The sequence below is a fragment of the Grammomys surdaster genome, unplaced genomic scaffold, assembly GCF_004785775.1.
Source record: "Grammomys surdaster isolate TR1022 unplaced genomic scaffold, NIH_TR_1.0 126048, whole genome shotgun sequence".
NCBI classification, from domain to species: Eukaryota; Metazoa; Chordata; class Mammalia; order Rodentia; family Muridae; genus Grammomys; species Grammomys surdaster.
In genome coordinates this window covers 4,719,831-4,746,278 of record NW_021620860.1, presented here as the reverse complement: position 1 = coordinate 4,746,278, position 26,448 = coordinate 4,719,831, and the positions used below count along the sequence as shown (strand labels likewise).

The 26,448-nt window shown below is 49.8% G+C and overlaps 3 protein-coding genes across 3 annotated transcripts in view; 2 read left to right on the top strand and 1 right to left on the bottom strand.

Moving 5' to 3' along the window:
• Positions 1-2,885, top strand: part of Col1a1 (collagen type I alpha 1 chain) — a 16,216-nt gene extending 13,331 nt beyond the window's left edge. The window contains exons 46-51 of the mRNA XM_028755018.1: positions 156-209; positions 532-639; positions 726-1,008; positions 1,152-1,342; positions 1,561-1,803; positions 1,934-2,885. Of these exons, the coding sequence (XP_028610851.1) occupies positions 156-209; positions 532-639; positions 726-1,008; positions 1,152-1,342; positions 1,561-1,803; positions 1,934-2,080 (1,026 nt within the window). The 3' untranslated portion in view covers positions 2,081-2,885. The remainder of the gene's footprint in view (positions 1-155; positions 210-531; positions 640-725; positions 1,009-1,151; positions 1,343-1,560; positions 1,804-1,933) is intronic.
• An 11,100-nt stretch (positions 2,886-13,985) lies between these two features.
• On the bottom strand, positions 13,986-24,507 carry Sgca (sarcoglycan alpha). The gene is made up of 10 exons (XM_028755154.1): positions 24,471-24,507; positions 23,556-23,675; positions 23,311-23,465; positions 23,068-23,140; positions 22,302-22,500; positions 21,733-21,895; positions 20,072-20,280; positions 19,782-19,808; positions 14,275-14,467; positions 13,986-14,039 (listed from the first exon to the last, which is right to left on the bottom strand). The coding sequence occupies exons 1-9, from the start codon at positions 24,505-24,507 to the stop codon at positions 14,287-14,289; spliced, it is 1,164 nt and encodes a 387-aa protein (XP_028610987.1). The 3' UTR covers positions 13,986-14,039; positions 14,275-14,286.
• On the top strand, positions 18,367-19,168 carry LOC114610554 (spermatid-specific linker histone H1-like protein). The gene has a single exon (XM_028755155.1). The coding sequence runs from the start codon at positions 18,594-18,596 to the stop codon at positions 19,110-19,112; it is 519 nt and encodes a 172-aa protein (XP_028610988.1). The 5' UTR covers positions 18,367-18,593; the 3' UTR covers positions 19,113-19,168.
• Positions 24,508-26,448: the final 1,941 nt, after the last annotated feature.

The window sequence follows — 26,448 nt, the reverse complement described above, 5'->3', positions numbered from 1 at the left end:
AGAGAGAGAGAGAGAGAGAGAGAGAGAGAGAGAGAGAGAGAGAGAGAGAGCATGCAAGCTCAAGGAAGGATTGTGGGAGTGGTCTGGATTTCTAGAATCAGAGAACATGTTACCCCCACTGCCCCTGCCATGAACTGTTTTTCTCTGTTCCTCAGGGTTCTCCTGGTGAACAAGGTCCCTCTGGAGCTTCTGGTCCTGCAGGTCCCCGGGTAAGTTACACCTTCCATTACTTCTTCCTGGGTCCCTCCCTGTCTTGGTTACTTTCAGGTATCCCTCTGTTCTCCAGTGAAGAATTCAGAGACTAGACAGTGGGTGGGGAGAAACAGAATCTTGGTCTTACAGAGCCTTTGGACTTCCAATCTCTGCCCCTTGCAAGCCTAGCCATAGGAACTAGTTGAGGATACCCTTTGAGACAGAAGCAGAGATTGGGCAGAGCCAGCAGTCTGGGGAGGTGGGGGAATGCTTCTGAGCCAGAGTTGGGGGCTGCCTTGGGTTTCTAGCCACTTTTTCTAACCATCTCTTTATCCCCAGGGTCCCCCTGGCTCTGCTGGCTCTCCTGGCAAAGATGGACTCAACGGTCTCCCTGGCCCCATTGGTCCCCCTGGTCCTCGAGGTCGCACTGGTGATAGTGGTCCTGCTGTAAGTACATCTACATCCTCTGCCTCATGACCCTCCCCCAAGAAGCCTTGAATACCAATAAACCTTGATCTCCTTTCTCTACACAGGGTCCCCCCGGCCCTCCTGGACCCCCTGGCCCTCCTGGTCCTCCCAGCGGCGGTTATGACTTCAGCTTCCTGCCTCAGCCACCTCAAGAGAAGGCTCATGATGGTGGCCGCTACTACCGGGCTGATGATGCCAACGTGGTCCGTGACCGTGACCTTGAGGTGGACACCACCCTCAAGAGCCTGAGCCAGCAGATTGAGAACATCCGCAGCCCCGAAGGCAGCCGCAAGAACCCTGCCCGCACATGCCGTGACCTCAAGATGTGCCACTCTGACTGGAAGAGCGGTAAGGACTAACTCTAGCTGCCTCCCCTCCCCCATCCTCTTCTGCACACCGTGCTGCTTCCGCCATGTTTTTATGCATCCCACTTTCCATATGGTGCTGGCTGCCTACGTCTCCTGACTCCCGCATTGCCCTACCCACTTCAGGAGAGTACTGGATCGACCCTAACCAAGGCTGCAACCTGGACGCCATCAAGGTCTACTGCAACATGGAGACAGGTCAGACCTGTGTGTTCCCCACTCAGCCCTCTGTGCCTCAGAAGAACTGGTACATCAGCCCGAACCCCAAGGAAAAGAAGCATGTCTGGTTTGGAGAGAGCATGGACGGTGGATCCCAGGTACGTGAGCTGAACCCCAGAGCCACTCTACAGGAGATGAGTTAGCCTTGTGCCCAGAAAGCATAGGAAGTCCTGGGTGGATTTAATATCTGCTTAATGGAAGGGCAGATACATACAGGTCTAGGATACAGGAGTCCTGGGTAGGAAAGCCAGGGACTAGAAGGTCCATGTGACTGCTCAGTCTCCCTCCCCTCTCTCTCTCTCTCTGACCCGTGCAGTTCGAGTACGGAAGTGAGGGCTCCGACCCCGCCGATGTCGCTATCCAGCTGACCTTCCTGCGCCTGATGTCCACCGAGGCCTCCCAGAACATCACCTATCACTGCAAGAACAGCGTAGCCTACATGGACCAACAGACTGGCAACCTTAAGAAGTCCCTGCTCCTCCAGGGCTCCAACGAGATTGAGCTCAGGGGCGAAGGCAACAGTCGCTTCACCTACAGCACCCTTGAGGACGGCTGCACGGTGAGTCTCCCAGACTGGGTCCAGCCCATCTCTTTGGGCATCTGCTTCAGCCTTCTGGCAGGGCAGGATGAGCGTCACTCCATCCCTGCCCTTGGTAATGACCCCCTCCCGCTGTCCTCATTCACTCCAGAGTCACACCGGAACTTGGGGCAAGACAGTCATCGAATACAAAACCACCAAGACCTCCCGCCTGCCCATCATTGACGTGGCTCCGTTGGACATTGGCGCCCCAGACCAGGAATTCGGAATAGACATTGGCCCTGCCTGCTTCGTGTAAACTCCCTTCACCCTAATCTGGTTCCCTCCCACCCAGCCCACTTTTCCCCAACTCTGGAAACAGACGAACAACCCAAACTCAATTTTCCCCCCTGAAAGCCAAAAAATGGGAGACAATTCCACATGGACTTTGGAAAACTTTTTTTTTCCTTTGCATTCATCTCTCAAACTTAGTTTTTATCTTTGACCAACTGAACGTGACCAAAAACCAAAAGTGCATTCAACCTTACCAAAAAGAAAAAAAAAAAAAGAATAAATAAATAACTTTTTAAAAAAGGAAGCTTGGTCCTCTTGCTTGAAGACCTATGTGGGTTTAAGTCCCTTTCTGCCCACTGGGCTTATGATACCCCCAAATGCTGCCTTTTCTGTTCCTTCTCCACCCCTTCTTGGGGCCTCTCCTCCATTGCTCCCCAAATTTAAGTCTCCCCAAAGACACAGGAAATAATGCATTGTCTACCCAGCAAGCAAAGGCAATGCTGAAACACCCCACCAGGCCCCCAACCCCCAGCCTACTTCCCTACCCAGCACCCTCAAATCCTGCCCGGACATGGGGTTCTTGAACTGTTGAAGGAGCCTAACCATCTGGCATCGCCATGGCAACAAACCCCTCTCTTTGTTTTTGAGGGCCTGTGCTGGGGGAGCCACCTGCCCCTCGCAGGGGTTTGGAGCGAGGCAGGGTCACAGCAGACTGGAAACATCGGACATGCATGTGCAGGCTGGGTGGGAGAGACTGTTCTGTTCCTTGTGCAATTGTGTTGCTGAAAGACTACCTCGTTCTTGTCTTTGTGTGTCACCGGGGCAACTGTGTGGGGGCGGGGATGGGGGCAGGGTGGCAGCGCGCCCAGTTTGGTATCAAAGGTGCTACATCTCTGTGAAGGGGTGGGGTGGGAAGGACTTTCTGGTGCTATATAGAAGCTGAGATGTTCCCTAGGCCAGCAAATGTTCCTTTTGTTCAAAGTATTTTTTTATTCTTTTTTTTTTTTAATGGATAGGGACTTGTGTGAATTTTTTTTTTTTTCCTGACGGTGCTATTTAACAGGGAGGAGAGAGGACTCCAGCCTGCTCTCTCTCTACCCTCTCTCCACTCTTCTAGTTCCTGGGCCTACCTGCTCTCTCTTCTGAAACCCTCCCCTCTTGCTGCTGCTCCCTCCCCTCCGCCTCTCTCTCTCTCTCTCTCTCTCTCTCTCTCTCTCTCTCTCTCTCTCTCTCTCCCCCCCCCCCTCAATCTGTCCTGCATCAGGGTTTCAGAGCATCACTTTCCAAAGCACAAAGCAGTTTTACCCCTGGGGTGGGAGGAAACAAGAGACTCTGTACCTATTTTGTATGTGTATAATAATTTGAGATGTTTTTAATTATTTTGATTGCTGGAATAAAGCATGTGGAAATGACCCAACGCATGTGCAGTGGCCTCTGAATTTCCTTCCTGGGAATGGGGGAGGTGGGGATCCAGGGAGAGTGCTGGGGGGGGGGCTTGCCTTCTATCTCCGGCCTTTCTCTCCCCCCCACTTCTCATCCAGATGCTGCCGCCTTCCTCTTGCCTTTCTTATGCCTTAAACCTTTTCCTTGCCTCTTTTACCTTTTTATCTTTCCAGTCCTCTCTGCACACCCCCACATCCTCATCCTCACCACAGTTCCGTGCCAGGCTCACAGCATCACGGGCATACTCATCCGCACCTCAAATCCCAGATCACCCATACCTCAGGCCCTCCAGCCTGTATCACAGTGTATCACTTCTCCATACTCCAGACCTGAGGCCTGGAGAGGTGTTACCCATGGTCCTGGGAGGTTCCTGGGCTCTCAAAGGGATCCAAGCAGAGGGAACAGGGACTGAGTCATGGCGGACCAGGTTTCTCTCTGGTCAAACATGGAGGGGTAGCTGGCCTCTGCTCACCTCTTGCCCAAAGAAACAGGTAAACTGGTATATAAAAGAGGCCTTCTGAGGAGGCCTGTCACCCAGAGCATAAGAATGTTCTAGGGTCACCCTTGCTTTCACCAGAGGGAGGTGTCCAGACCTCAAGGGAATCTCCTGGGGGCTCTTACAGAGCTGTGGTGAATCAACTTCTAGTGTGTCATCAGAAAGGACAGGACCCCACACCACAGAGGTGCACGGGTCCCTCCTGGTCTTCAGCATGCCCAGAGAGCTTGCCGGCTCAGTGCAGGGGGCCTGTGGAATCATTCTGTCCTTTTCCCCTGCCCCCTTCTTTCCTTTTCCTTGATCTCTACAATTTCTTGTTTCTTCTCCCTCCTTTTTCCTCCCTCCTTCCCTCCTCTCCTCTCTCCCTCCCTCCCTCTCTCTGCTGATCTGAGAACCTGAGGCCACAGAGGGATGGTAACTGGCTGTCCCCCACATCTCAGAGAATGGGGACAGTAGCAGAGTGGAAGGCCTGAGAATCCAACAGGCAGAAGTCTGGGGTAAACCAGACACTAAACTTAAAGACACAGATGACCCCTTTTACTCAGGAAGTTGGCTCCCAAATATGAAAAGAAGGAGCAACCCATTTATAGCTTCCCTCTCTTGTGCTACCAGAGAGATGGACCAGTCTACTGGGGCATCCACTGGACACGCTCATATTGTCACCGAGTATTCTAGACTATTACTGATTATGGCCTTTAATAATTTATTATTAGCACTTTACGTGAGAACAATGGAAAAAGAAAATTTGTCTAGAGAGGAAAAGAAGTTAAGGAATATGAATAAAGATTTATTCAGACACAAATTATCCAAAATTGCATGGTACTCATAGACCCACTGATTGATGCATTGATTGGATGATACCTTTCTGCCCAGGTATCACCAATCTTGGGACTCTTCCTGGCTAGACTCTATCTCCTCCCATCCTCACAGGGTCCATCCTTCTGAACTTAGCATCTGACCTGAACCTGGCCACTACTTACTTGTCTGAGCTTATAGTCTCCTCCATGGCCCCCATCTGTCATATCAGCCAAAAGGTGTGACTGTAATTTTACACACACACACACACACACACACACACACACACACACACATCCCCTTTATTTCCCTCGTTATTCCTGGCATCATGTCCCCCTCTCTACTGACTTAATCCCTCATCCCCCAAGACCAAGTTCAGATACTTTTCTTCCCCTCTTCCCTACCAAGCCCAGGCTGGCCTCAGCCCTCTGAGGTCCCAACACACTGTCAGCCCTTTACCCACATGTTATTACCAGGCCTCTGTGGTCATGGTCCACCATGTTCTTTCCAGGCCTGGGGATTCTATGCAGGGCTGGGCACAGTCTCCATAGATACCAGAGAGAGACAAGATGGTGATAGAGATCCTCCAGAGGATGTGAGTACAGAGCTATGGAAAGGTGAGAGGAAGAACAAACTAGCCAGGAAAGGGAGCAAGCGGCAGTGGTGGCAGCTCCCTGGCGTGACAGGCAGTGGAGCTAAACTGTGTCTGTGATAAAGGACAGCAATCCTCACTTTTACTACGGCAGTCACTTTTAATAACTACAGACAAGCTGAAGGCAGCAGAGCTCCAGACAAAGGAATGAATAACTTAGCCTCTCACTGTGCATATGTAACTCTACACGTACACATACATGTACACATGTGGATATATACACTGGCACCTTGTGGTAGGCCTTGTGTGCAGCGCCCCGCAGCGGCTGTCACATGGCGTGGGCTGGTATGTGCTCTAAATGTGTGTACAGAACAGGAGGGGAGGGGGACAACAAAGAGGTCATTGTATCACACTCTGAACCCAAGCCCTCCTTTCCGCTGACATCATTGCTGCCTTAAATACAGATGCCAGGCCCTTTTCCCAAGACCCTCACTGTCCCCTGTGTGCTAACACAGCACCTACTCACAGTTCTACTGTACAACACTCACCTTTGTTTTTTGTGGGGAAGACAAGTCTCCTGGAGCCGATACTTGAGTCAAATCCAAGTGGAAAATCTACAGGGAAAGAAGACTTCATTTTGGTTTTTTTTGTTGTTTTTGGTTTTTTGGTTTTTTTTTTGTTTTTGTTTTTGTTTTTGTTTTACTCTTGCTGTCCTATGGAATCTGAGTCCCTTTGGGGTAGGACCTGGAGCCTGGTCATCTCCTGGATGGATTTGCTGTAAACAAATGGTGGGTTTTTCTCCTTCCTTTGGCTTTTTATTTCTGTTTCTAGCTGTTTCCAAGACTTCCATAGACAGCTGCATGTGACCGGAGGGGAAAGGCTTAAAGCTGGAGCTTGGGGACCTCGGTGGCGGTGGCATGAGGCAGGATGAGGGGAGTGCATGGGATGAGTACTCACCCATGAGGGGAGGCACTCATAAAGCCACAGGAAGGCTTGGGTGATGGTGTGAGGGAGTGAATGGGAGCTGTGAGTGGCCCTGTGTGGGTGTCACACTGGGGACCTGAGTGGGCAAGAATGTGTCTCTTTCTGTACCCACTTACCTGTAACCAAAGGCATCTATGTCCATAGGCCCCTTCCTGTTTGTTGTAGTGTAGGTGGGAGATCACAGTCCCTGGACATACAAGTCATACAAGTTTATCAGTGCCAGATGATGGGTTAGAACTGAGCAGAGAGGCATTTGGGGAAATCAGGAAGGGCTAGTGTGGCAGGAGACAACCATCTCAAAGTCCCCACCCCAGTGGGAATTCTCAGAGCTGGCAAAAGGCTGTTAGTGTGTCCCTCCTGAATGTGTGCCACAAACTGAGAGGTGGCATTTGCACGGAGGAAGCAGGACTGGGAAGAAGACAGTCTTTCTGGGAAAGTGGCTGATCCTTGTGCGCACAGAGATTTCAACTCTTCATTCGCAGAGAACGTAGAAAGCCAGGCAGAGAGGGAGGCGAGTTGGTACCCAAATGTGCTGGACCACTCATGATTCTCCCTGCCTAAAATGGTGGGAGGAACAGGGCCATGGTGGCACACCTTTAATCCCAGTGCTCGAAAGATAGAGGCAGGAGGATCTCTGTGAGTTCCAGGGCAGCCTGGTTTACAAATCGAGTTCCCAGAACAGCCAGGGCTACACACAGAGAAACCCTGTCTTGAAAAACCAAAAAGGAAAACAAAGAAGACAGAGACAGAGAGACAGGGAGACAGAGAGAAACAAAGAGACAGAGGAGACAGGGAGAGGGAGAGAGAGAGAGAGAGAGAGAGAGAGAGAGAGAGAGAGAGAGAGAGAGAGAGAGAGAGATATCATGGGAGGAAATGAAAAGCAAGGCAACTGAAAAAGGACAACTTAAGAGAGGAGGGAGGTGAGAAGCACCACAGGGGCGGAAGCCATTTCAGAGCACAGAGGCTGTACTCTGAAGCTGGAAGACATCCAGTTGCTATGGGGCAAGCTTCCACCTGGAGGGCAGTGGGACACCAGCCAACAGTGAACAGCAAGCACAAAGGACTGAGTTCTGGGTTTTGGTTGGGATTTGGAAAAGCCATGAAATCATTACCATCATAACAATAGAGTGTGGGGTGCAGCAAGTAATAGTACTTGGTGCCAAGCTTGAGTTTTCTGCCAACCTCCACGTAAATGCTGTGGAACCTGCACACACACACACACACACACACGCATATGCTCATGCTCACACAATGGGGTGTGTGCACGTGTGTGCCTGTACTTTTGTGTATGAGTATGTCCTGTGTGTGTGAATGTGCCTGTGTGTAAGTGTATGTCAGTGTGTGTGTTGCGTGCATATGTGTGTGTGTGTGTGTGTGTATGTGTGTGCAATGTTAAAAAGTAGATTGTAGGAAACTCATGCATTTGTCATTTTCTTATTATTTATTTACTTTATGTGTATTGGTGTTTTGCCTGCATGTATGTCTTTGTGAAGGTGCAGGGTCCCCTCGAACTGGAGTGACAGACAGTTGTGAGCTGCCATGTAGGCACTGGGGAATTGAACCTAGGACCCCTAGAAGAGCAGTCAGTTCTCTTAAGTACCAAGCCATCTCTCCAGCCCCGTATTTTTCATTTTCTAGCATCCACGTTTAAAAAGGAAAATGAGCTAAGGTGTAGCTCAGCTGGTACAGTGATTCCTAGCATGCACACCGTTCTACATTCAATCTCTAAACCAAATGAGAGGTGGGGACAGGGTCAAAACCTTAAGGTCTTAGCATCACATCTAGTTCAAAGTCTGGGTTACATGAGACCCTATGTCTTTAAAAAAAAAAAGTCAAATAAAACTAGTTTCGTATCTTATTTAACTTAATGTAATCTCAAATAACCATTAAAACCATACACATCTCAGTTCGACGTGGTGTCCACAAGTGACCAGCAGCACCCTTGCATTTAAGGAGGATGAACTTTATCATTCATCTCCATTCAAAAAGGAAAACAAAAATTCCTTGAGGCATTAGGGAAAGCAGAGCCTCAGTCTGGATCTGACCAATCAGAGAGCCACACACACCTCTGGACGTGGGGGAGCTGTGTGGTACGCTGTTTCTAGGAAGTATTGGCATGCCTAGCCTCATGGGTTCTCACTTCAGCCCTTAAGTAGGAATGACTCTTTTTAGGAGCAAACTGTTGAGGCCGACACGGTATGCCAGAGCCAAGTTTAAACTCTGTCTGGAGAGGTGTGGCCTTACTGGTTGAGGCCTGCTGTAGGCGGGCCCCTGTATTCCAGGATCTGCACAATAGGAGGTGGTGCGGAAATGGCTGCAGAGTCCGGCCACGCATGCGTAGTCTGTATTTAGAACGAAGGTGGAGGCCACATAAACAGGCCACATAAACAGGGCCATCAGAAAAACTGGAAGTAGGGTGGAATGAGTGCGGGGTGAAGTCACAGAAGGTGGGGGCTAGAGACAGCTACTACACTTTTTCAGGGATTGTAGGAAGTCGGCCTGACTACTTGTCCCAGACAGACTCCATTCCAGTGGGCACTGAGTGTGTTTGTGTCCTCTGTGTGTGCTGCTGGTCATCTGGGCTTTCACGTGTGGATGCCCAGGCAGGGCTCAGTGTCTTCTGTAGTCACGCCATCCTCCCGGCTACTTGTCTGGGCCACTTCCTTTCAGGAAGGCAGCCAGGCCGGCTCCTGTGTGCTCTTTGGAACTGAGCTGGGAGGGCGAGGCTGCCAAGAGCCCAAGGCAAAGCCAGGAAGCAGAGAGAGGGAGGAGCTGACTTCTTATTCTTCCGTCCTTGACCAGCCCAGGAAGGACGTGCTGAAGACCAGACTGAGGTGAGACGAGGAGCCAGTAGCCCCCACCTTGAGGGCACAGGGATCCAGTTGAAGCTAGCCTAAAACCCCAGGACTGTGACCCTGAGCTGGATCTGTGCCTGCCCATCAGCTGAAGGTCACCAGGGGAAGGAGGAAATAGCCAATGAGAAGTCAGAGGCATGTTTGTTCTTCAAAGAACCGTTTGATCAGAGATCATCCCTCCAGCCATGGTCACGGAGTACAGTACTGTCCTGGCACCCCACCTCCCATCCCGCCCTGTTCCATAATAACACAGCTAATGGGCTTCGGGTGCCCAGAATAGGCAGACCGGGGTACAGATGATAGTGCAAGAGATCTATCCTTTTGCCCAGAGAAGAAGTGCAGTCTCTTTAAGAGCTCTGAGCAGGTTGGTCTGATGGTAGTGAGTTATCTCAACTCAATGTTCAAAGTCAGCTTCAGATTGCACTCCTGTTCTGCACGCCACACACCCCTCCCTTCCCGTTACTGCACTTAACTAGCCATTAACATGACTCAGCAGTAAAGAGCACAAGCTGCTCTTCTAGAGATCCAGGGTTCGATTCCAGGCACCCTCGTGGCAGTTCACAGCAGTCTGTAACTCCAATCCTGGGGGATCTGACACTTCTTTTGGCCTCTGCAGGACACACATGCAGACAAAATGCCCATACACATAAAAACAAACAAAAACAAACAAACAAACAAACAAAAACTCAGATCTAGAGAGATGGCTTAGCAGTTAAGAGCACTGCTCTTCCAGAGGACCTGGGTTCAATTCCCAGCACCCACATGGCAGATCATAACTGTCAGTAACTCCAGTTCCAGGGGACCTGACACCTTCACACTGACTTACATGTAGGCAAAGCACCAGTGCCCATAAAATAAAAACAAATAAATTTAAACAAAAAAGAGAACTCTGAGCAGACACACAGACAGCCGTCCCTCAGGTATTCCCTCTAAACAGCCTTGCCTGGCATCTTCTATGTGCAGGAGATGTGCTGGACCTTAAAGGATAGTGGTGAGGTAGGTTATTAGAGGGAGAGTGGGCAGAATCCTGAATCTTGTGCTGACAGAAGACTTGATGTTTTGGTTGTGATGCCTTTAATAGCTGAGCCATCTCAACAGCCCTGAAGACCTATAGCCCATGAGCCCAGACAGCATGTCCTACCAGAGAGCCAAGAGGGCTTTGAAGGGACTCTGGGAGGGCACGGGAGCAGAGGGGACAGGGAGGGTCAATTTGGGAATATGTTTTAGAGCAGAGACCACAAGTGAAAGAAGTTGTGAAAATCTAGGGGAGTTTGAGGCCAGCCTGATCTACATAATGAGTTCCAGGACAACTAAGGCTAAGTAGGGGGACCCTGTCCAAAAAAAAAAAAAAAAAAAAAGAAAGAAAAGAAATGGAAAGGAAAGAAAAGGGAAGGGAAGGAAAGGAAATGAAAGAAATGAAATGGAAAGGAAAGGAAAGGAAAATGGGAAGCTGAGGAGCCAAAAGCTCCTTGGAAAGAAGCCTTAAAGAGGGGCCACACTGTGGGGTGACACACTCCTATGCATTCTCTTAGAAGAGATGGGTTGGGTCATGTGTCCTTGCACCTTTGTTGTTACTATCAGGGCCCTGTACTGGCTGGTTTTGTGTATCAACTTGACACAAGCTAGAGTTATAACAGAAAAAGGAGCCTCCCTTGAGGAAATGCCTCCATGATGTAAGGTGTTTTTCATTTAGTGATCAAAGGTGGGAGGGCCCATTGTAGGTGGTGCCATCTCTGGGCTAGTAGTCCTGGGTTCTATAAGAAAGCAAGCTGAGAAAGGCAGGAGAAGCAAGCCAGTAAGCAGCATCTCTCCATGGCCTCCGCATCAGTTCCTGCCTCCAAGTTCCTGCCCTGTGTGAGTTCCTGTCCTGACTTCCTTTGGTGATGAACAGCAATGGTGGAAGTGTAAGGTGAATAAATCCTCTCCTCCCCAACTTGCTTCTTGGTCATGATGTTTTGTACAGGAATACAAACTCTGACTAAGACAAATTGGTACCAGCAGAGTGGGGTATTCCTGTGACGGCCTGACCATGTTTTGGGGAGGACTATGGAAGGGCTTTGGAACTTTGGACTGAAAAACCATTGGGTGTTAAGAGATCTGTGGGATGTTCTGTAGGAGCTTGGAAGATAATGTTGGGAACAGTGCAGAAGATGGAGGCCTGGCTTGTAAAATTTCAGAGGCAAGTTTAAAGACTCTTATGAGGGCCATTGCTATTTTGATTGTGAAGACTCTGTGGTTTTGGTTAGCTGGGGCTGAAGAATCAGCTGTGATTAACAAGATACCAGAACTACTAAAGCGAAACCTTTGCATTACAGGGATGATTGATGCTGGTTAGCTGGAGCTAAGACATTAGCAGTGTTTAAGAAGAGACACCAGCATCACCAAGGTGAAACCTGGGAACTGTTTCCTGAGAGTACAGAGAAGCTGTGTTCCAGAGACACTCACAGTTGTACCTCATATTGGCAGCCAGTCTTGGTAATGTATAAGAGTCACCCAGGTGGTACCGGTTTTGAAACATGAGAGGGTAGCAGCTGATGCTTGGCACTGTGAGAGGCCAGGGAAGGCCATTGGTGAAGGTGCAGCCTCAGTGGCAGGTGAAGGCCCAGGACTGAAGGGGTCATGCAGAGAAGTTGAGGCTTAGCACCATGAAAAGAGCCTATGAGAGGCTATTTGTGAAAATGCAGTCCAGTTGCAGCAGAAGACAGCAGTGTTTTGGAGATGCCAGTACCATGAGATGACCACCGAGAACAGCAGCAGCAGTGGAGTACAGGCAGCTGGAGCCTAGATGACAGGGTGTGTGCTACAAAGGGCAGAGCTGGAGAAGTGACCCAAGGAGGAGCCCAGAAGATCGTGAGTGGATCCCAGACATTGGATGGTTAGAGTTTGATTTTGATTGTGACTGTGCCCAGATATTTTTCCCTATCGAAGTAAGAAAGTGGTGGAGTCCACAATTAAGAGACTTTGAATTGTAAAAAGACTGAATTTCAAAAGAGATTGGATATTTTAAAGGAATTGAAATTTTAATATGTAAGAATTTGTAAAGCCTGTGGGACTTAAGTTATTTGGATCATGGGATGAATAAGAAAGTAATGGTGATGTATTTGTGTGTCAAGTTGCCAAGAGGTCAGTTGTACTTGACACAAACTGGAGTTATCACAAAGAAAAGAGCTTCTCTTGAGGAAATGCCTCCATGAGATCCAGCTGTAAAGCATTTTCTCAATTAGTGATCAAGAGGGAAGGGCCCATTGTGGGTGGTGCCATCCCTGGGCTCATAGTCTTGGGTTTTATAAGAAAGCAAGCTGAGCAAGCCAGGGGAAGCAAGTCAGTAAGTAACATCCCTCCATAGCTTCTGCATCAGCTCCTGCCTCCAAGTTTCTGCCCTGTGTGAGTTCCAGTCCTGACTTCCTTTGGTGATGAACAGCAATGTAGAAGTGTAAGCTGAATAAACCCTTTCTTCCTCAACTTGCTTCTTAGACATGATGTATTGTGCGGGAATAGAAACCCTGACTAAGACAGTCCCCTTTCAAGCTTAGTCTTTGTTGAATTATTTAAAATGGCCACTAGTCAAGCCCACTAAGCTGTGGCTGCTCTGCCTAGCTCAGCCACCATGTTTCTCAGCCAGAGGCCATGAGTGCAACGCACCTAGAAACAGCCAGCCAGAAACACCAGCCCTGTCACCCACAAGACGCCAGCATGGGAGATGGCTCTGCCAATCTTCCATGTTGTCTCCACAAAGTTGGGCATTGCCCAGACCATCCTGCCATCCACGCAGGCCCAGTAGGAAAATGAGATTCTAATGCTTAAAGATTAATCAAAGGCTTTATATGTTTGGTAATGCTCAATAACAATATGTCCATACAATTAGAGTTGTTTCCCAATTAGCTAACCTAAATATAAGTTGTTACCCAAGACTGCTCTCCATACCTGCATGGCTCTTCATCCTCTTACATCTCTGCCCTCTCTAGCTCCTCCTCTTCCTTTTGCTCTTCCTCTCCTTACTCCTCCCACCTTAGCTCCTCCTACAGTCTCAGCCTGTCCTCCCACGAAAGTGATATAGGGTGAGACTTATCACAGAGAAGACGGCAGATGGTGAAACAGAGCTGGCCTGCCCCAGATGCAGCAACCTAGGCAAACAAAACCAGGCCCCTGCATAGCCAGCCAAACATCCCAGAGCTTGTGGAGAAGAAGCCACACTGGCAACACTCAGCTCAGGGAACATTCTAGAATGGCAGACCTCGGGCATCTAGGATAGCTGACTAGTGCCACCTCCCAACAGCTCTTTACTAAGATCAGCCTCTCCCCAAACACAGCATGCAATGGAAGTTCCTGCAAGGAACTGTGTCAGCTGTCAACCAGATCTCTAGATAAGGACCTGGATCCTCTACTTCTCAAAAGTCCTCAACTCCACAGAAGGCAGTGTGCAAGCAGACAGGGCTTGCTCTGTGACATTGGCCAGTCACTTTCTCTCTCCATAGACTTTAGTTTCCTGGTCTAGAAAGTGTGGCTAATGAACCAGTCAAGCATCATGACCAGATCCAGTGAATTTGAGAACAGCAAAATTGGAAGAGTCCAAAGGGCAAATTGGCATCCCCTGGAGATTCTCAGAAGAAGGGAAACAGGTGGAGACAGAAGCACTAGAAGTGATAAGCAGAGTAGCAGGTATTTTTTATTCTTGGGTGTGGACTCCCAACACCCTCACCTGTCCCTACACCATCCGTCTGCCTATTTGGAGTCAGAGGTCCAAGTAGGCTAGGAGCTGGAATCAGTCATAGATGTATTCACAGGTCAGCAGCTCTGAGTGGTGCAGCTGGAGCTGGAGCTAAAGGGGGACATAGAGGATAGAGGAGAGGGTTGAGGGGACCAGACTCATTTATCCTGACCCTCTGGCCCTGACTGTTTACCCATTGTAAGGCACAGTTCCCGCACTGTTGAGCATCCGAGCATGGAGGTAGGCAGGTGAGTGTGATCTCCTCTATCCTACCATGTGCCCCAGCCTTGAGATAAAGGCTCCCGTATTTTTTGGCTGGAGGGTGGCACTGCCCAGACAGACCCACCTGGCAGGCCTCTCAGTGCTGGTCCAGGATGAGGGGCATCTGTGCGCTGTCTACTCGGGGAGGTAACCGCTCTCCTGTACGCACATTGAACATAGGCAAGGTGGAAAGGGGCCGGGGCACCTCACGGCTGGCTGCCATCTGCCGAAGCTCTTCTGTATTCCCATGGATGGAACAGTGGTGAAACATCTGGATGCTGGAGACACAAACAGAAGATCAGCTCTTGGAATTGGCCTCTAGGAGATAGCCTGGCACTGCCTCAGAGCCACCCTGCTGTCTGCCTACCAGGTCTGGTTGCTGGGACATTCAAACACAGGGACTTGCTGCACCCAGTGTTTGAGACAAGGCTCCATGCACATGGACAGCCTTGATTTAAAGCTGTATGTTCTTGGTTTAACCCCTCTCTGCCTCCATCTCTTCTATCTGTAAAGTGGGGATAATAATACCCATATCCTACCATTGCTATGTAGAGTAAAGAAAATATAGCTGACTGTTTGGAATAGTGGCCAGCATAGGTAAATCACAAGATGTCAAGGCAGGAGCAGATACCCACATGGAGTTTATATTTTGCAGAAGCTAGTGTTAGCTGGGCTTTGTAGTCTAGTGTTCTGGTTTGGTTTGTTTAAAACTTAGAGGGCCCACGCTTCAAACTCCATATTGACTGGGGATGACCTTGAACTCCTGATCCTCCTGCTTCTGTCTCCCAACTGCTGGCATCACAGGTGTGTGCCTCATGCTTGGTTTACGTGATACTGAGGGTCAAATCCAGAGTCTCTCACATACGAGTACCCTCCCAACCGGCTGCATCCCCAGCCATGTAATGTTTTTATATTCCCATGGTCTTCTCAGTCCCTTCTAGCTCTTCACAACCTCCCTCAGTACCAGCTCCAAGCATCAAGACTAACTCTCTCCCTCCCTCCCATTCTTACGTTTGTCTGCCATCTTACCCATTCCTTCGCCTCCTCCTTTGACCTAGCTTTTGACCTTTCTGGAATACCATATCCGTAGCCCACCAAGCTCTGCATCTCATGATTTGGGCTTCTTGAACCTGATCTCTGCTTCTTGGTACCTGACACAGCTGCCCCCACCCCTCTCTTCTTCCCAGTCTCTGTTTCAGACCAGAGTTTCTCGAGTCATCTTCAGCTCCACCCTCAGCAACTTGGAAACTTCTGCTGCAGGGAGTGGCCACACCCATCGGAAGGCCCTTCCTGAACTCCATCTTTAGGTCCAGCTTTAATCCTATGTCACAGTCCTGGGTCCTTGCTTTCTGTTGCCCCAGAGCAAGCTGCCACCTGTCTGAGTTTGAGTTTGAGGCCAGCCTGGGCAGTACAATGAAGCCCAGTGAGCCCAGGAGCGGAGAATTGGGACGTGCCTTGTTTTTGTTTTTGTTTTTTTTAATCACTGGGCTTCTGTTGCTTACTGCCCTGTGACATTTGATAAATTATTTAACCTCTCTGTGCTATTATTATAGGAAGCTATATTTTACTATAGCAAGCCCAGCAGTGAATTTGACCTCCAGGGGAAGTTGTTTTCAACTTTCTCGTTCACACAAACCCATCTTACTTTGGGCTTTGTCTGGTAACATTTTCCCAAAGTCCTGATCTTCATTCAGAGACTTTTCTTTGAAAACAGTAAGTTTTCTGCTAGGCATGGTGGCACAGGGCATGGGAGGCTGAGGCAGGAAAAGCTTGAGTTTGAGGCCAGCTTGGGCTGTACAATGAAGCCATCTTAAAAACAGTTTCTTTCTTTCTTTCTTTCTTTCTTTCTTTTTTAAATAGAATTGAGCTTTCTTATGGAAATGGAAGCTCCAGGCAGGCTGAAGAACACCTCCAGTTTGTTATTCATTTACTAATGAGGTAGGAGAAGGATCCCTACCAGAAGTGCATGTCCCAGTCAGCGAACTCCAGCTGCAGCTAAGAGCCTGAAAGATTAGACCACTGAAAGACAGGCAGATCTCATACAGAACTGGCTGCACTCCCCTTAGAAGCAGGACTGAGTACCCGCTGACCAGGAAAAGAAATGAGGTCACTTTCTAAGGCCAGGGGAACTAAACAAGCTCCCAAATGTGGAATTCGACCAACTGAATTGTCCAGAACATGGTTTTCCATGCTGGGTGAGTAAAGCCTGTGGAGGGATAAGAGGAAGAAGTATGTGGATGCTAAGAGGAGCCAGTGAGGCAGGTGCATCCTGCATCCCAGGGAAGGCCTTCACCAACAAGCCCCTCCCATCCCCAACCCGGGAAAAAAAAATCTCCCAAGAAAAGCAGGGCAGTGCACATCAAACCCTGCGGAGCCTTCCAGGGGCTTTGTGTAAATACTGAGGCAGATGGAAGGACAGGCAGCCACTGTTACATACAAACACAGACTCACCGACACACGTGCACACACTCGTGGTCACCGGTCTTTCCTACATCTACACTACCAACAATCTGCCCCCAGCACACAGACCCGCAGGGCAATGGCACTGGGACTGGAGAGCTTTGTGACCAGTCTCATCTGATACAGGTGATAGCCAGGCAGAAAAATTACTTCTGTGGTCAATTTGAAAAGTGACAGACATTGACCTACGTTAAAAATAACCACATCTGGTAGAACTAAATCAACACGAAATTCAGGCCAGCAAAGGCTGATGGGATACAGGGCAAAATTATCCTGTTCCAAGCAGAGGAAGGGAAGCAGATCTTCCTGACATCTGAACTGCAAACTGAAGCAGGAAAGCTAGAGGTGGTAAATACACTGATCACAAGAGAAAAATCACAGTATCAGTGATGCAACTGTAGATCTCTGTGGATTCGAGGCCAGCCTGCTCTACAGAGTGAGTTCCAGGACTGCCAAAGCAACATGGAAAAGCCCTGTTTCAAAACATTAAAAAAAAAAACCTAAATAAACGCAAAACCTTTTATGTTTCTCTTTTTGGTTTTGAGACAGGCTCTCACGGAAGCCAGGATAACCTCCAATGGAGGCTAGGTGGAGATCCTCCTGTCTCCAGCTCTGCAGTGCTGGGATTATAGGCATGGACCACCATACCCAGTTTAATATAGCATTTTTAACAGTTTTGTGTGGAAGACTGATCAATTTACACAAACCAAAAATTGCATTTTACTAAGGAAAGTATATTTTCTGTTAAAAATTGTAATTCTTGTGTTTAAAGTGTATTAGAAGAATTCAGCTGGTAAGGTGCATGCCTAGCAGGCAGGAAGCCCTGAGTTCAACCCCCAGCACCTCGGAAGGTGTGGAGGGACACTGTCACTTCTAGCACTCCAGGAAGGAGAAGATAGAACCAGAAGTTATTTTCAGCTGCATATTAAGGCTAGCACCCTACTCAAAAAACAAGTAAATGTAGCCAGACATGGTGGCACATGCCTTTAATACCACCACATGGAAGGCAAAGACAGATCTGTATTTGAGGCTAGCATGTTTATATAGTGAATTTCTGGCCAGCCAGGGCTATATAGTTTGACCCTGTCTCTGCCAAGGCAGTGGTAGCATATACCTTTAACCCCAGCACTCAGTAGTTTGAATCACTGAGTTTGAAGCCAGCCTGATCTACATAGAGCTCGTTCCAGGATAGCCAAGGCTACACAGATGAAACCCTCTCAACTCACTCTTAAAAAAAAAAAAAAAAAGTTGATCTCATCTCAAAATAATAAACACTAAAAGTTAGCATTTTTCCACTAAGAAACACAAAGATGCAATGGGCAGATACTGTTGGCAATCAAAACGGTGGGTCTAAAACTGAGGGATTGGGTTAGGGATATAGTTCAGTGGTGAGACACTTGTCTAGTGTGTGTGAAACCCTGGATTCCATACACGCAGCACCACGAACTAAGAAAACCTGAGGCTCCCAAATGTTCTAGAATTGGTTAAGAAATACACATATATACCATATATGTGTGGGCATTCCCTGTGCAGGCTCAACCAGCTTCCTCTGAAAGGCATCTGACATATCGGATGTTTCCACTGTCTGTTGCCTCAGACCTCCCTAAGAAGGAACAGTAGGGCTACTATGACCCCCACAGGATTCCACCTACCTCACAGTGGCCCTCTTGAGGTCATTGCAGAGATAACTTCACCAGCCCCTGAGCCCACAGCACAAGTTGGTTGAGGCCAATCGTGGGTGATCATTCTCGGTCCTCTCTCTGGCCGAGGTGTGGCCCAGACCTCCCCCCCACTTCCTACAGAGGTGCCTCTGAGGGAAATAGAAGACAGAACAAAGCCCACCCTCTACCAAGAGGAGGAACCAGGTGGACTTTTCCAGCCACCACCCTGGAGATCCTGGCACCTAGTGCTCTACGGTCATCTCCGGAAGAGTATCAGAGAAACATGCCATTGGTGTCACCATCTCCAGCCTCAAATGCTGTGGTGGCTAGAGACCAAGATGCCAGTACATCACAGGTCCCAAGCCAGGGCGAGAGTAAGACTGGGCCCAACGTCGGCACCCATATCCTGCGGAAGCCCACCATGTCTAAGGTGATCCTGAGGGCTGTAGCTGACAAGGGAGTACATAGCCGTGTGTCCCTTGCTGCCTTGAAGAAAGCTGTGTCCATCACAGGGTACAATATGGCCCAGAACACCTGGCGCTTCAAGCGTGTGCTCCAGAATCTAGTGAAGAAAGGTATGCTCAAGCAGGTGACTGGCAAAGGTGCTTCAGGCTCTTTCCGCCTGGGCAAGAAGAAGGCCTTCAAGTCCAAGCGCAGAGCCAAGAGACGCCAGCGGAGGCAACAGAGGCAGAAGCCTGCGCAGCACCTGTCTGGACCAGGTCGATCACTACTAGGCTCCAGAAAGAGCAATAACCAGCTTTTCAAAGGAGTTCGTAGGGTGGCTAAAGGCCGCCACCAATAATAAGGTCAGGCGGGGTGCTAGGCTTGCCACAAAGTGGGAATAAAACCCAACTTATTTCACAAATGCCTTCTGGAATCTTTGGGGTTCTAGGGGTGGCAACTTAGGCCAGTGGCTGAAGGCCATGGGGCACGGGGCTTGGGGGAGAAGTCGAGGGTAGAAGGAATCCAAGGCAGAATAAAATGGACTTGAAAAATATGGTAGGATTCAAAACATCCGTTGCCATCAGCTTGTCCAGGCACATCCTCTCCTCGTGGAGAGGTAAGCCGGGTGTCATGGGAGGGAGGGCGAGAGGGAGGGAGGGCGGGCGAGAAGGGGGGAAGGTGAAGAAGAGAAGGAGAGAAGGAAGAGGGAGAGAAGAGGGAGGGAAGAAATGGAAGAGAAAGAGGGCAGAAGAGGAGAAAAGGAAAAGAATTTACACCGGGAACCCCTTTTGCCTCTTGGGCCCTTTCCTTTAGACAGAGGCTGGTCCCCTTTCTCTATGCCTTTCTCTGGTCATAGCCTCGTCTATGACCAGAACACACAAAGACAAGGTCAGCACATGGGCTGAGCCCCCAGCTAACCTGGGACCAGGGCTCAGAGGTCTTTGCTGCTCATAGAGACTAAAATGTTCAACAATCCAGGGGAGCTCCCCTCTCCAGTCCCCCTCCCCCCAAACTTTCCTTTACTCACTCAGAGGTGGCCATGTCTCTCTTCAGACTGTGGGAGAAAATAGAGGTTGGGGGGAGGGGTCAGTATCAATTTGGCTTTGCTTCATGATGTCCCAAGAGCTCCCAGGTAGGAATTCCATGTGATTATAGTCAGAACCCCCTCCTAGTTCCAAGACAGACAAGAGTGGAACCCCAGCTACCCAGAAAGGGAGCCCTACCTTCCTCCTGCAGTTAAGAATCCCACTCCCTGAGAAGTATGGCTTCCCCAGTCTCAAAGTGTCAACTGCTGCCCTCTCAGGCCAGCACACTCACCGTCCTTCACGCCGACAACACATGATGTAAGCCAGCAACAGGGTGAGCAGCAGAGCCACCAGCAAGGGCACCAAGAGGGTCACCAGGGCATCTGTTAGGAAGTCTCGGCCTGTGGCTTCAGTGGGTGGACTGAAGAATGGATCGTGCTCCAAGATCCCATCCCCTGGAGTAGGCACCTCATCCAGGGGCTCTGGCACTGACTTGTCTACCTGAATAGAGTCCAGAGCTGACCCGGGAGTAACTCAATGGACACAGAGACACTGCCCCACAGGAAACATGGCAGAGGGTCTGCAACTACCAACCTATACACTCCATATAACCACAGACCTCCTTCCTACCTGTCTCCCCTAGCCCATGTGGCTACAGAACAAACATTGGATGAGAGGCCAGGAGAAGCCAGTTCCAGGAGAGGCAGGCATGTACAATGGTTAGCACCGGTGCTAGGTTTGGGCTGCCTGAGTCTGGACTCTGACTTAGGCTAGAATTGGGGTGACTTGCCTCAACGTGGTTTCCTTGGCTGTGGATTCAGGGTGATATAGCGTGCCTGTTTTCTAAGTGAATCATAGTGATGAAACATGCTGGGGATATGGTGCCCAGCACACAGTTTTCAGTAGGTTGCCAATGACCCTGATGTGGATAGTATTTTGATGCTAATTCCCCTTTCCAGTGAAGGGCTGCAGAGGAGGAGAGAATCAGTATACAGATGACTTCTAGTGAACCTTCTGCCCATCTTAATTTGTAAAATGAAGGCTGGAGCCAGTGATTGGGCAGAAGAAGGGGAGGTAGAGAAATAAAGGCTGGTGGTAAGAGAACAGAGAGGAGGGAGAGGAGAGAGAAGAGTACAGAGGACCACGGAGGAGGATGACAGAGAAGCAGGAGGTAGAAGGACAAACACAGGGACTGGAAAACCCTCAAGTTATAAGTGTCTCATAGCTGGGGAATAGAGTGGTGAATCTGCCCAATCTAGGCTTGCAGAATATATTCATAATTACTGAGTTGTGTTTTCATTGACCTGTCATATCTGGGTTGGAGATTTACCGAAACACTGATGGAGTTTCCTTTTGCTGGGTCCCAGGAGGAGGACACACCAGCAGTTCCCAGCCTGGACTTAGAATCTCTAAGAGTCCCTTGAAACATCACCAAGAGCCACAATGGGTTTCTTACTAAAGGTTGGCTTGTTTGGTGACACTTCAGCAGGAAGCAGACAGAGGTGTCACACAGACCTCCACAGACCTCCCTAAAGCTACCAATGCCATCTCTGTCCTGATGCTCTCTCTAGGATGCTTGACTCCCCATTACTTCCCAACACTCTCTTTCCCAGGGGAAGGTCTTCAAGACTGGCACCAGTAGCCAGGTGGTGGTGGCTCATGGCTTTGATTCCATGCTGTTTCTTGGGAATTCCTGGTAGTTTTAGCTGAGTTTATCTGGAACTCCAAGCTGGAGAGTCCAGATGTGGGCTTTGTTGCCCTCTTGTGGCAGAAGATAGAAGTGTGTGTGTGTGTGTGTGTGTGTGTGTGTCTCCATGACAGAGACAACAGACTGATGCTGAGACCCAAACTGACACTGTCAGAGAAAAAAGGTTGAGCCAGAGAAATCATAGCTGGAGATTTGATGAAGAGTGCACCCTAAACCCAGATGCTAGAGCCAGGATCCCTCCTCACCAGAGACACATTGCACCAGTCAACACGGAAGTGGGGTGCCAAGGTGTCATAGCAGGACAGTAGTGGAGGCTGTCCTTGGCCACAACGGGCATAGCTGTCAGGCGATGCCACCATCTTCAGGCAGGTGGAGAAAGGTGTGGCAGAGCCCACCTTAATGTATACCCTGGAGCAGAAAGGAGCCACTGTCAGCATAGAAGTGGGAGTGGGTTACTACCCTGTAGAGCAGGGGTGGAGGTGTCCTGGCAGTAGGCAAGGACCTGAGACGGGGTGGGGTGTGACCATGGCCTGATGGGAGACATCAGAGTCCTCAAAACCTGAGACCAAGGCAGAGCATCCCACTCTTTATGCACCCTAGAAATCTTTTAACATGTTTTCATGCGGTATCAGTAAGTTCAGAGTTCAGGCCAAACAAGGGCTTGGGCTCGGGGAGGACAAGGAGACGGAGGGGAATGTGCAGTCGTGTGCAACGAAGAGATGGGCGTGATGAAGGTATGTCATGGCAGCACTGAGGAAATCAGGGAGGTGGCTTGCCGCTCAACCAGGAAACCCTTCCTGGGTTGCCCCCTTACCCTTCCTTCCGGCCCTCAATAGGAAGAGGGACTCGGCCTCCTCGGTCCAAGGCAGACGTGATGTTGAGCAACTGGAGCTCCCCTGGCTCCCAGAGTCCCCCCAAGGTGGTGAGGAAGCGGTTGGCAGGTGTAGAGGGCAGCACCTCCTCCACATCATGGCTGCGCACCAGGAACTCAGCTTGGTAAGGCAACCGGGGACCTGAGGAGGCCACGTGGGCACTCAGCTGCGCGTGCACGGGCGCGCGCGCGCGAACACACACACACACACACTGTGCTTGGTTCTCCAGGTGCTCTCTCACCTCCTCTAAGCTTCCCTGTAGTCTCCACACCACCTCTGTCCCAACAGCCTCTAGACAACCCAGGCCCCAAGTTCCCTTCCCCAATACTGTACCCCATGACTGCTGAGTACTCTCCAGCCTGTGGGCAGTTCAGTTAGTTATACAGCCTGAGAATAGACCTCATTCCAGAGCTCCTTCACTAAAGCTACCAACACCATCTCTGTCCTGATGTCCCCTCTCCAGGATGCTTGGCTCCCCATTACTTCCCAACACTCTCTTTCCCAGAGGAGGGTCTTCAAGATTGGCACCAGTAGCCAGGTAATCACGCCTTTGATTCCAGCACTCAGGAGGCAAAGGCTGGCAAATCTCTGAGTTTAAGGCCACCCTCGTCTACAGCATGAGTTCCATGATAGCCAGGGCTACACGGAGAAACCCTGTCTTGGAAAACAAAAAGATTGTCGCCAGTAGAGGAATGGAATTGGAGGTACCTTCGGGATCCCCAATTATCAGCAGCAGCCTCTGTCTAGTGGTGTCAAAGCTGTCCCGATTGTAGGCCGTAACCTGGAGGAATGAAAAGTCTGAGGTGTAGCTCTAGCGGAAGCTGACAAGGTACACATGGGGTGTGTGCAAATTATATGCAAATAAGCATGCATAAACACCAATCCCACTGGTGGGATTACCCCTAGGCCCCAGTGGCCACCCCCAGAGTCTGGATGCCTCTGTGCTGGCACCTCAATGACTTGGTGCCCACGATCTTCTGGAGTGGGGGTGCCATAGAGGAAGCCAGGGTTATAGGGACTGCGCTGTGTGTAGTGCAGCCACCTGGGCAGGTCTGGATGTCCCTGGAGGTGAGCGTGGTAGGTGAGTCGGACAGTGGGTGGCACCTCTGATGGGAGAAACAAGAGGGAATTGGAAAATGGAGACAGGACAAGAGAACTGAACTGGCACATTCTGGCCCATCTGGTCCCTCTCTTACCAATGTGTTCTGGAAGACGCAGGAAGGTGGCGTGTTCCAAAGGATGCACAAACACACGACCCACGAGTGGATATAAAGTTGTCTGCTGGGCCTTGATGTCCCTCAGCCCTGCCAGGAGACCTATGGGGACCCCCAAAGGCCCCAAACACACAGACAGCTTCAGTCATGGGCAGGGGTGAACCCCCTCCCCCACAGTGTTCCTTGTCTCTGAGAGCTGAGGGCTCCTGGCCTGCTGCATGTGGTGGGGTACAGAGTCTACTCTGCTCCATAGTTTAGAGGGTGACAAGACCCAGGCTTTTGTTGTCTTTGAATTCATGGAAGGGACCCCCCCACCAACTTTTCACTCCATATTTTAGGCCCACGTGGGAGGAGACTGGTGTTTGGTTGACAAAAGGGGTGTACTATGTATGCTCAGGTGACTTGGTAGAGAGCCCCCATGCCAAATGTCTGGGAGGCTGGAGGAAGAGAGGACCCCCAGAAAATGGGTAGCCATTCTGAGGCTCCTAATTCTCAGAGACGGACACAGAACAGAGTCTGAGCTTTAGGCCAATAAGAGTCCAGCAAAGTGGACTTGCCCAGGCTTCCTCTGCCTTCCCTCTTAAGGCCAAATTTAGCCTGCTCTGCCAGAATTAGAGTCCCAGCCAGCTCATTAAAGGGCCCACGACCCTCTTGGCTTGTGCCATCATGGCCTCCCAGGGCCGTTGGACACCTCTGCCCTCCAAGCTCCCAGTACCCTTTCTCTAAAACCAAGCTCCCAGTCCTGGGTCCCTGAGTTCTTATCATTAGCTCCCCAAATCCTCTAGTTCTTCACCTACCCCAAAACCTCCTTCTGAGGACCCCCCTACTCTTCTACCTCATAACCCCTAAATTCTACCTCTAATTCTGTCCCTCCCCCAAAGAAGATCCCCAACTTGCCTGCAAGGAGAGGGATCCAAGATACTGTTGCTGCCATAGCTGCTCCAGCCAGCCAGTGAGTGACAGGGACAGAGGTTGGAGGAGCAGAGGGAGGGGGACAGAAGGGGAGGAGGTGTGGCAGAACAGCTGGGGCCAGCCTTGCCCAGAGTGCTGCCTCTTTCCAGTCCCAGAGTGAGCATTGTCCTCACACATGGTGTCCCCTAGCTGTCCCTGGGGACCGCAGTGAGTTTTATCTGGTGTCTATGCTTTTAAAAATTTTATATATCTGACATATTATTCTGGACTTCACTTGTTCCTTTGGTTTTATTAGTTTGTGTGTTTGTGTGCTTTGCCTGCGTGGATGTCTGTGCATCATCTGAATGCAGTGCCCCCAGAAGGCTAGAAGAGAGACCCAGACATCAGAGCCTCTGGAATTGGAGTTACAGACAGGTGGTTGTGAGCTGCCGTGTTGAGGCTGGAATGTGAACTCTGGTCCTCTGGAGGAGCAGCCAGAGCTCTTAAACCACTGAGCCATTGCTTCACCTCTATTTTGTTTTACCAGACAGTCCTATGTAGCCCAGGCTGGCCTCAAATGTGCTATGTTGGGAAGATGACCTTGAACTCCTGATCCCTCAGCTTCATCTCTTGAGTGCTGCGATTACAGGCGTATGGCCCCAGGCTTGTTTTTATGCAATGCTGGGGACTGAACCCAGGACTCTGTATATATTAGTCAAATACTCCATCAACTGGGCCCCATTCACAGCCTTGGGTTTTTTGTTGGCTTTGTTTTTTGGTTTTTGGTGATTGTTTGGGTTTGGCTTTTGCTTTATTTGTTTGTTTGGTTGGTTGGTTTGATTTGTTTGTTTGTTTTGTTTTGTTTTTTTTTTTGAAATAGGGTCTTATTAGGTATCTGATGTGCCCTGGATACAGGAGAATTATCCCAACCAACTCATTAAAGAGCCCACGACCCTCTTGGTTTGTCCCATCATGCCCTCCCAGGGCCCTAGGACACCTCTGCCCTAAGAGCTCCCAGTACCACCAGCCTCCACTCCAGTCCATATATTTTCTTTTTCTTTTTTCTTCTTGGTTTCTCAAGACAGTTTCTCTGTGTAGCCCTGGCTGTCCTGGAACTCTCTCTGTAGACCAGGTTGGCCTTGAACTCAGAAATTCACCTGCCTCAGCACTCTCTCTAGCACTGGGATGAAAGGCGTGCATCACCATGGTTACCCAAAATGTGTTTGTGCGTTTGGGTGTTTTGTCTGCATTTGTGTCTGCACACAAGAGGAAGGTATTAGATCACATGAGTCTGCAGTTATAGACTGTTTTAGCCTCCATGTGGTGCTGGGGACAGAACCCAGGACTTTAGGAAAAGCAGCCGGTACTCTTAGCCACTGAGCCATCTCTCCAGCACCCCCACCCCACCCCATCCCCTTTAAAATCTCAACAACTCAAATTGTTCTTGAGTTCCGAGCTGATTCCCAGTAGATGGCTTTCTGGCCCTTTCTCTATTTTTGTGGCCATTTTGACTGGAACCACGCCTCCCCCTCCCCCAACATCCCTAGACTCTGGACTAGCTTAATGTGTCCTCTTAATTTCCTGGCCTCAATCCAAGCTGTTCTCTCTGCCTGGTGTTCTCTTCCTGCCTTGTCCCTTGGGCAGACTTTGCACAGGTCACATGTGTCCCCTCCTCTCTGAAGTCTTTTCCCCTGTACCTCCTCTTCCTCAGCTGGCTGGGTATTGCTAACTCACCCCTCCCACAGTGTGCCAACCCAGCCTCAGAACATCTGTGGTATGAAACATGTGTTCTGGGCCACTCACCTGACCTGGGGTCTAGCAACTAGTAAGTATAGGGGCTGGTTAACAACTTCCTTTTTTTTTCTTTCTTTTTTTTTTTTCTTTTTGGTTTTTCGAGACAGGGTTTCTCTGTGTAGCCCTGGCTGTCCTGGAACTCACTCTGTAGACCAGGCTAGCCTCGAACTCTCGAACTCAGAAATCTGCC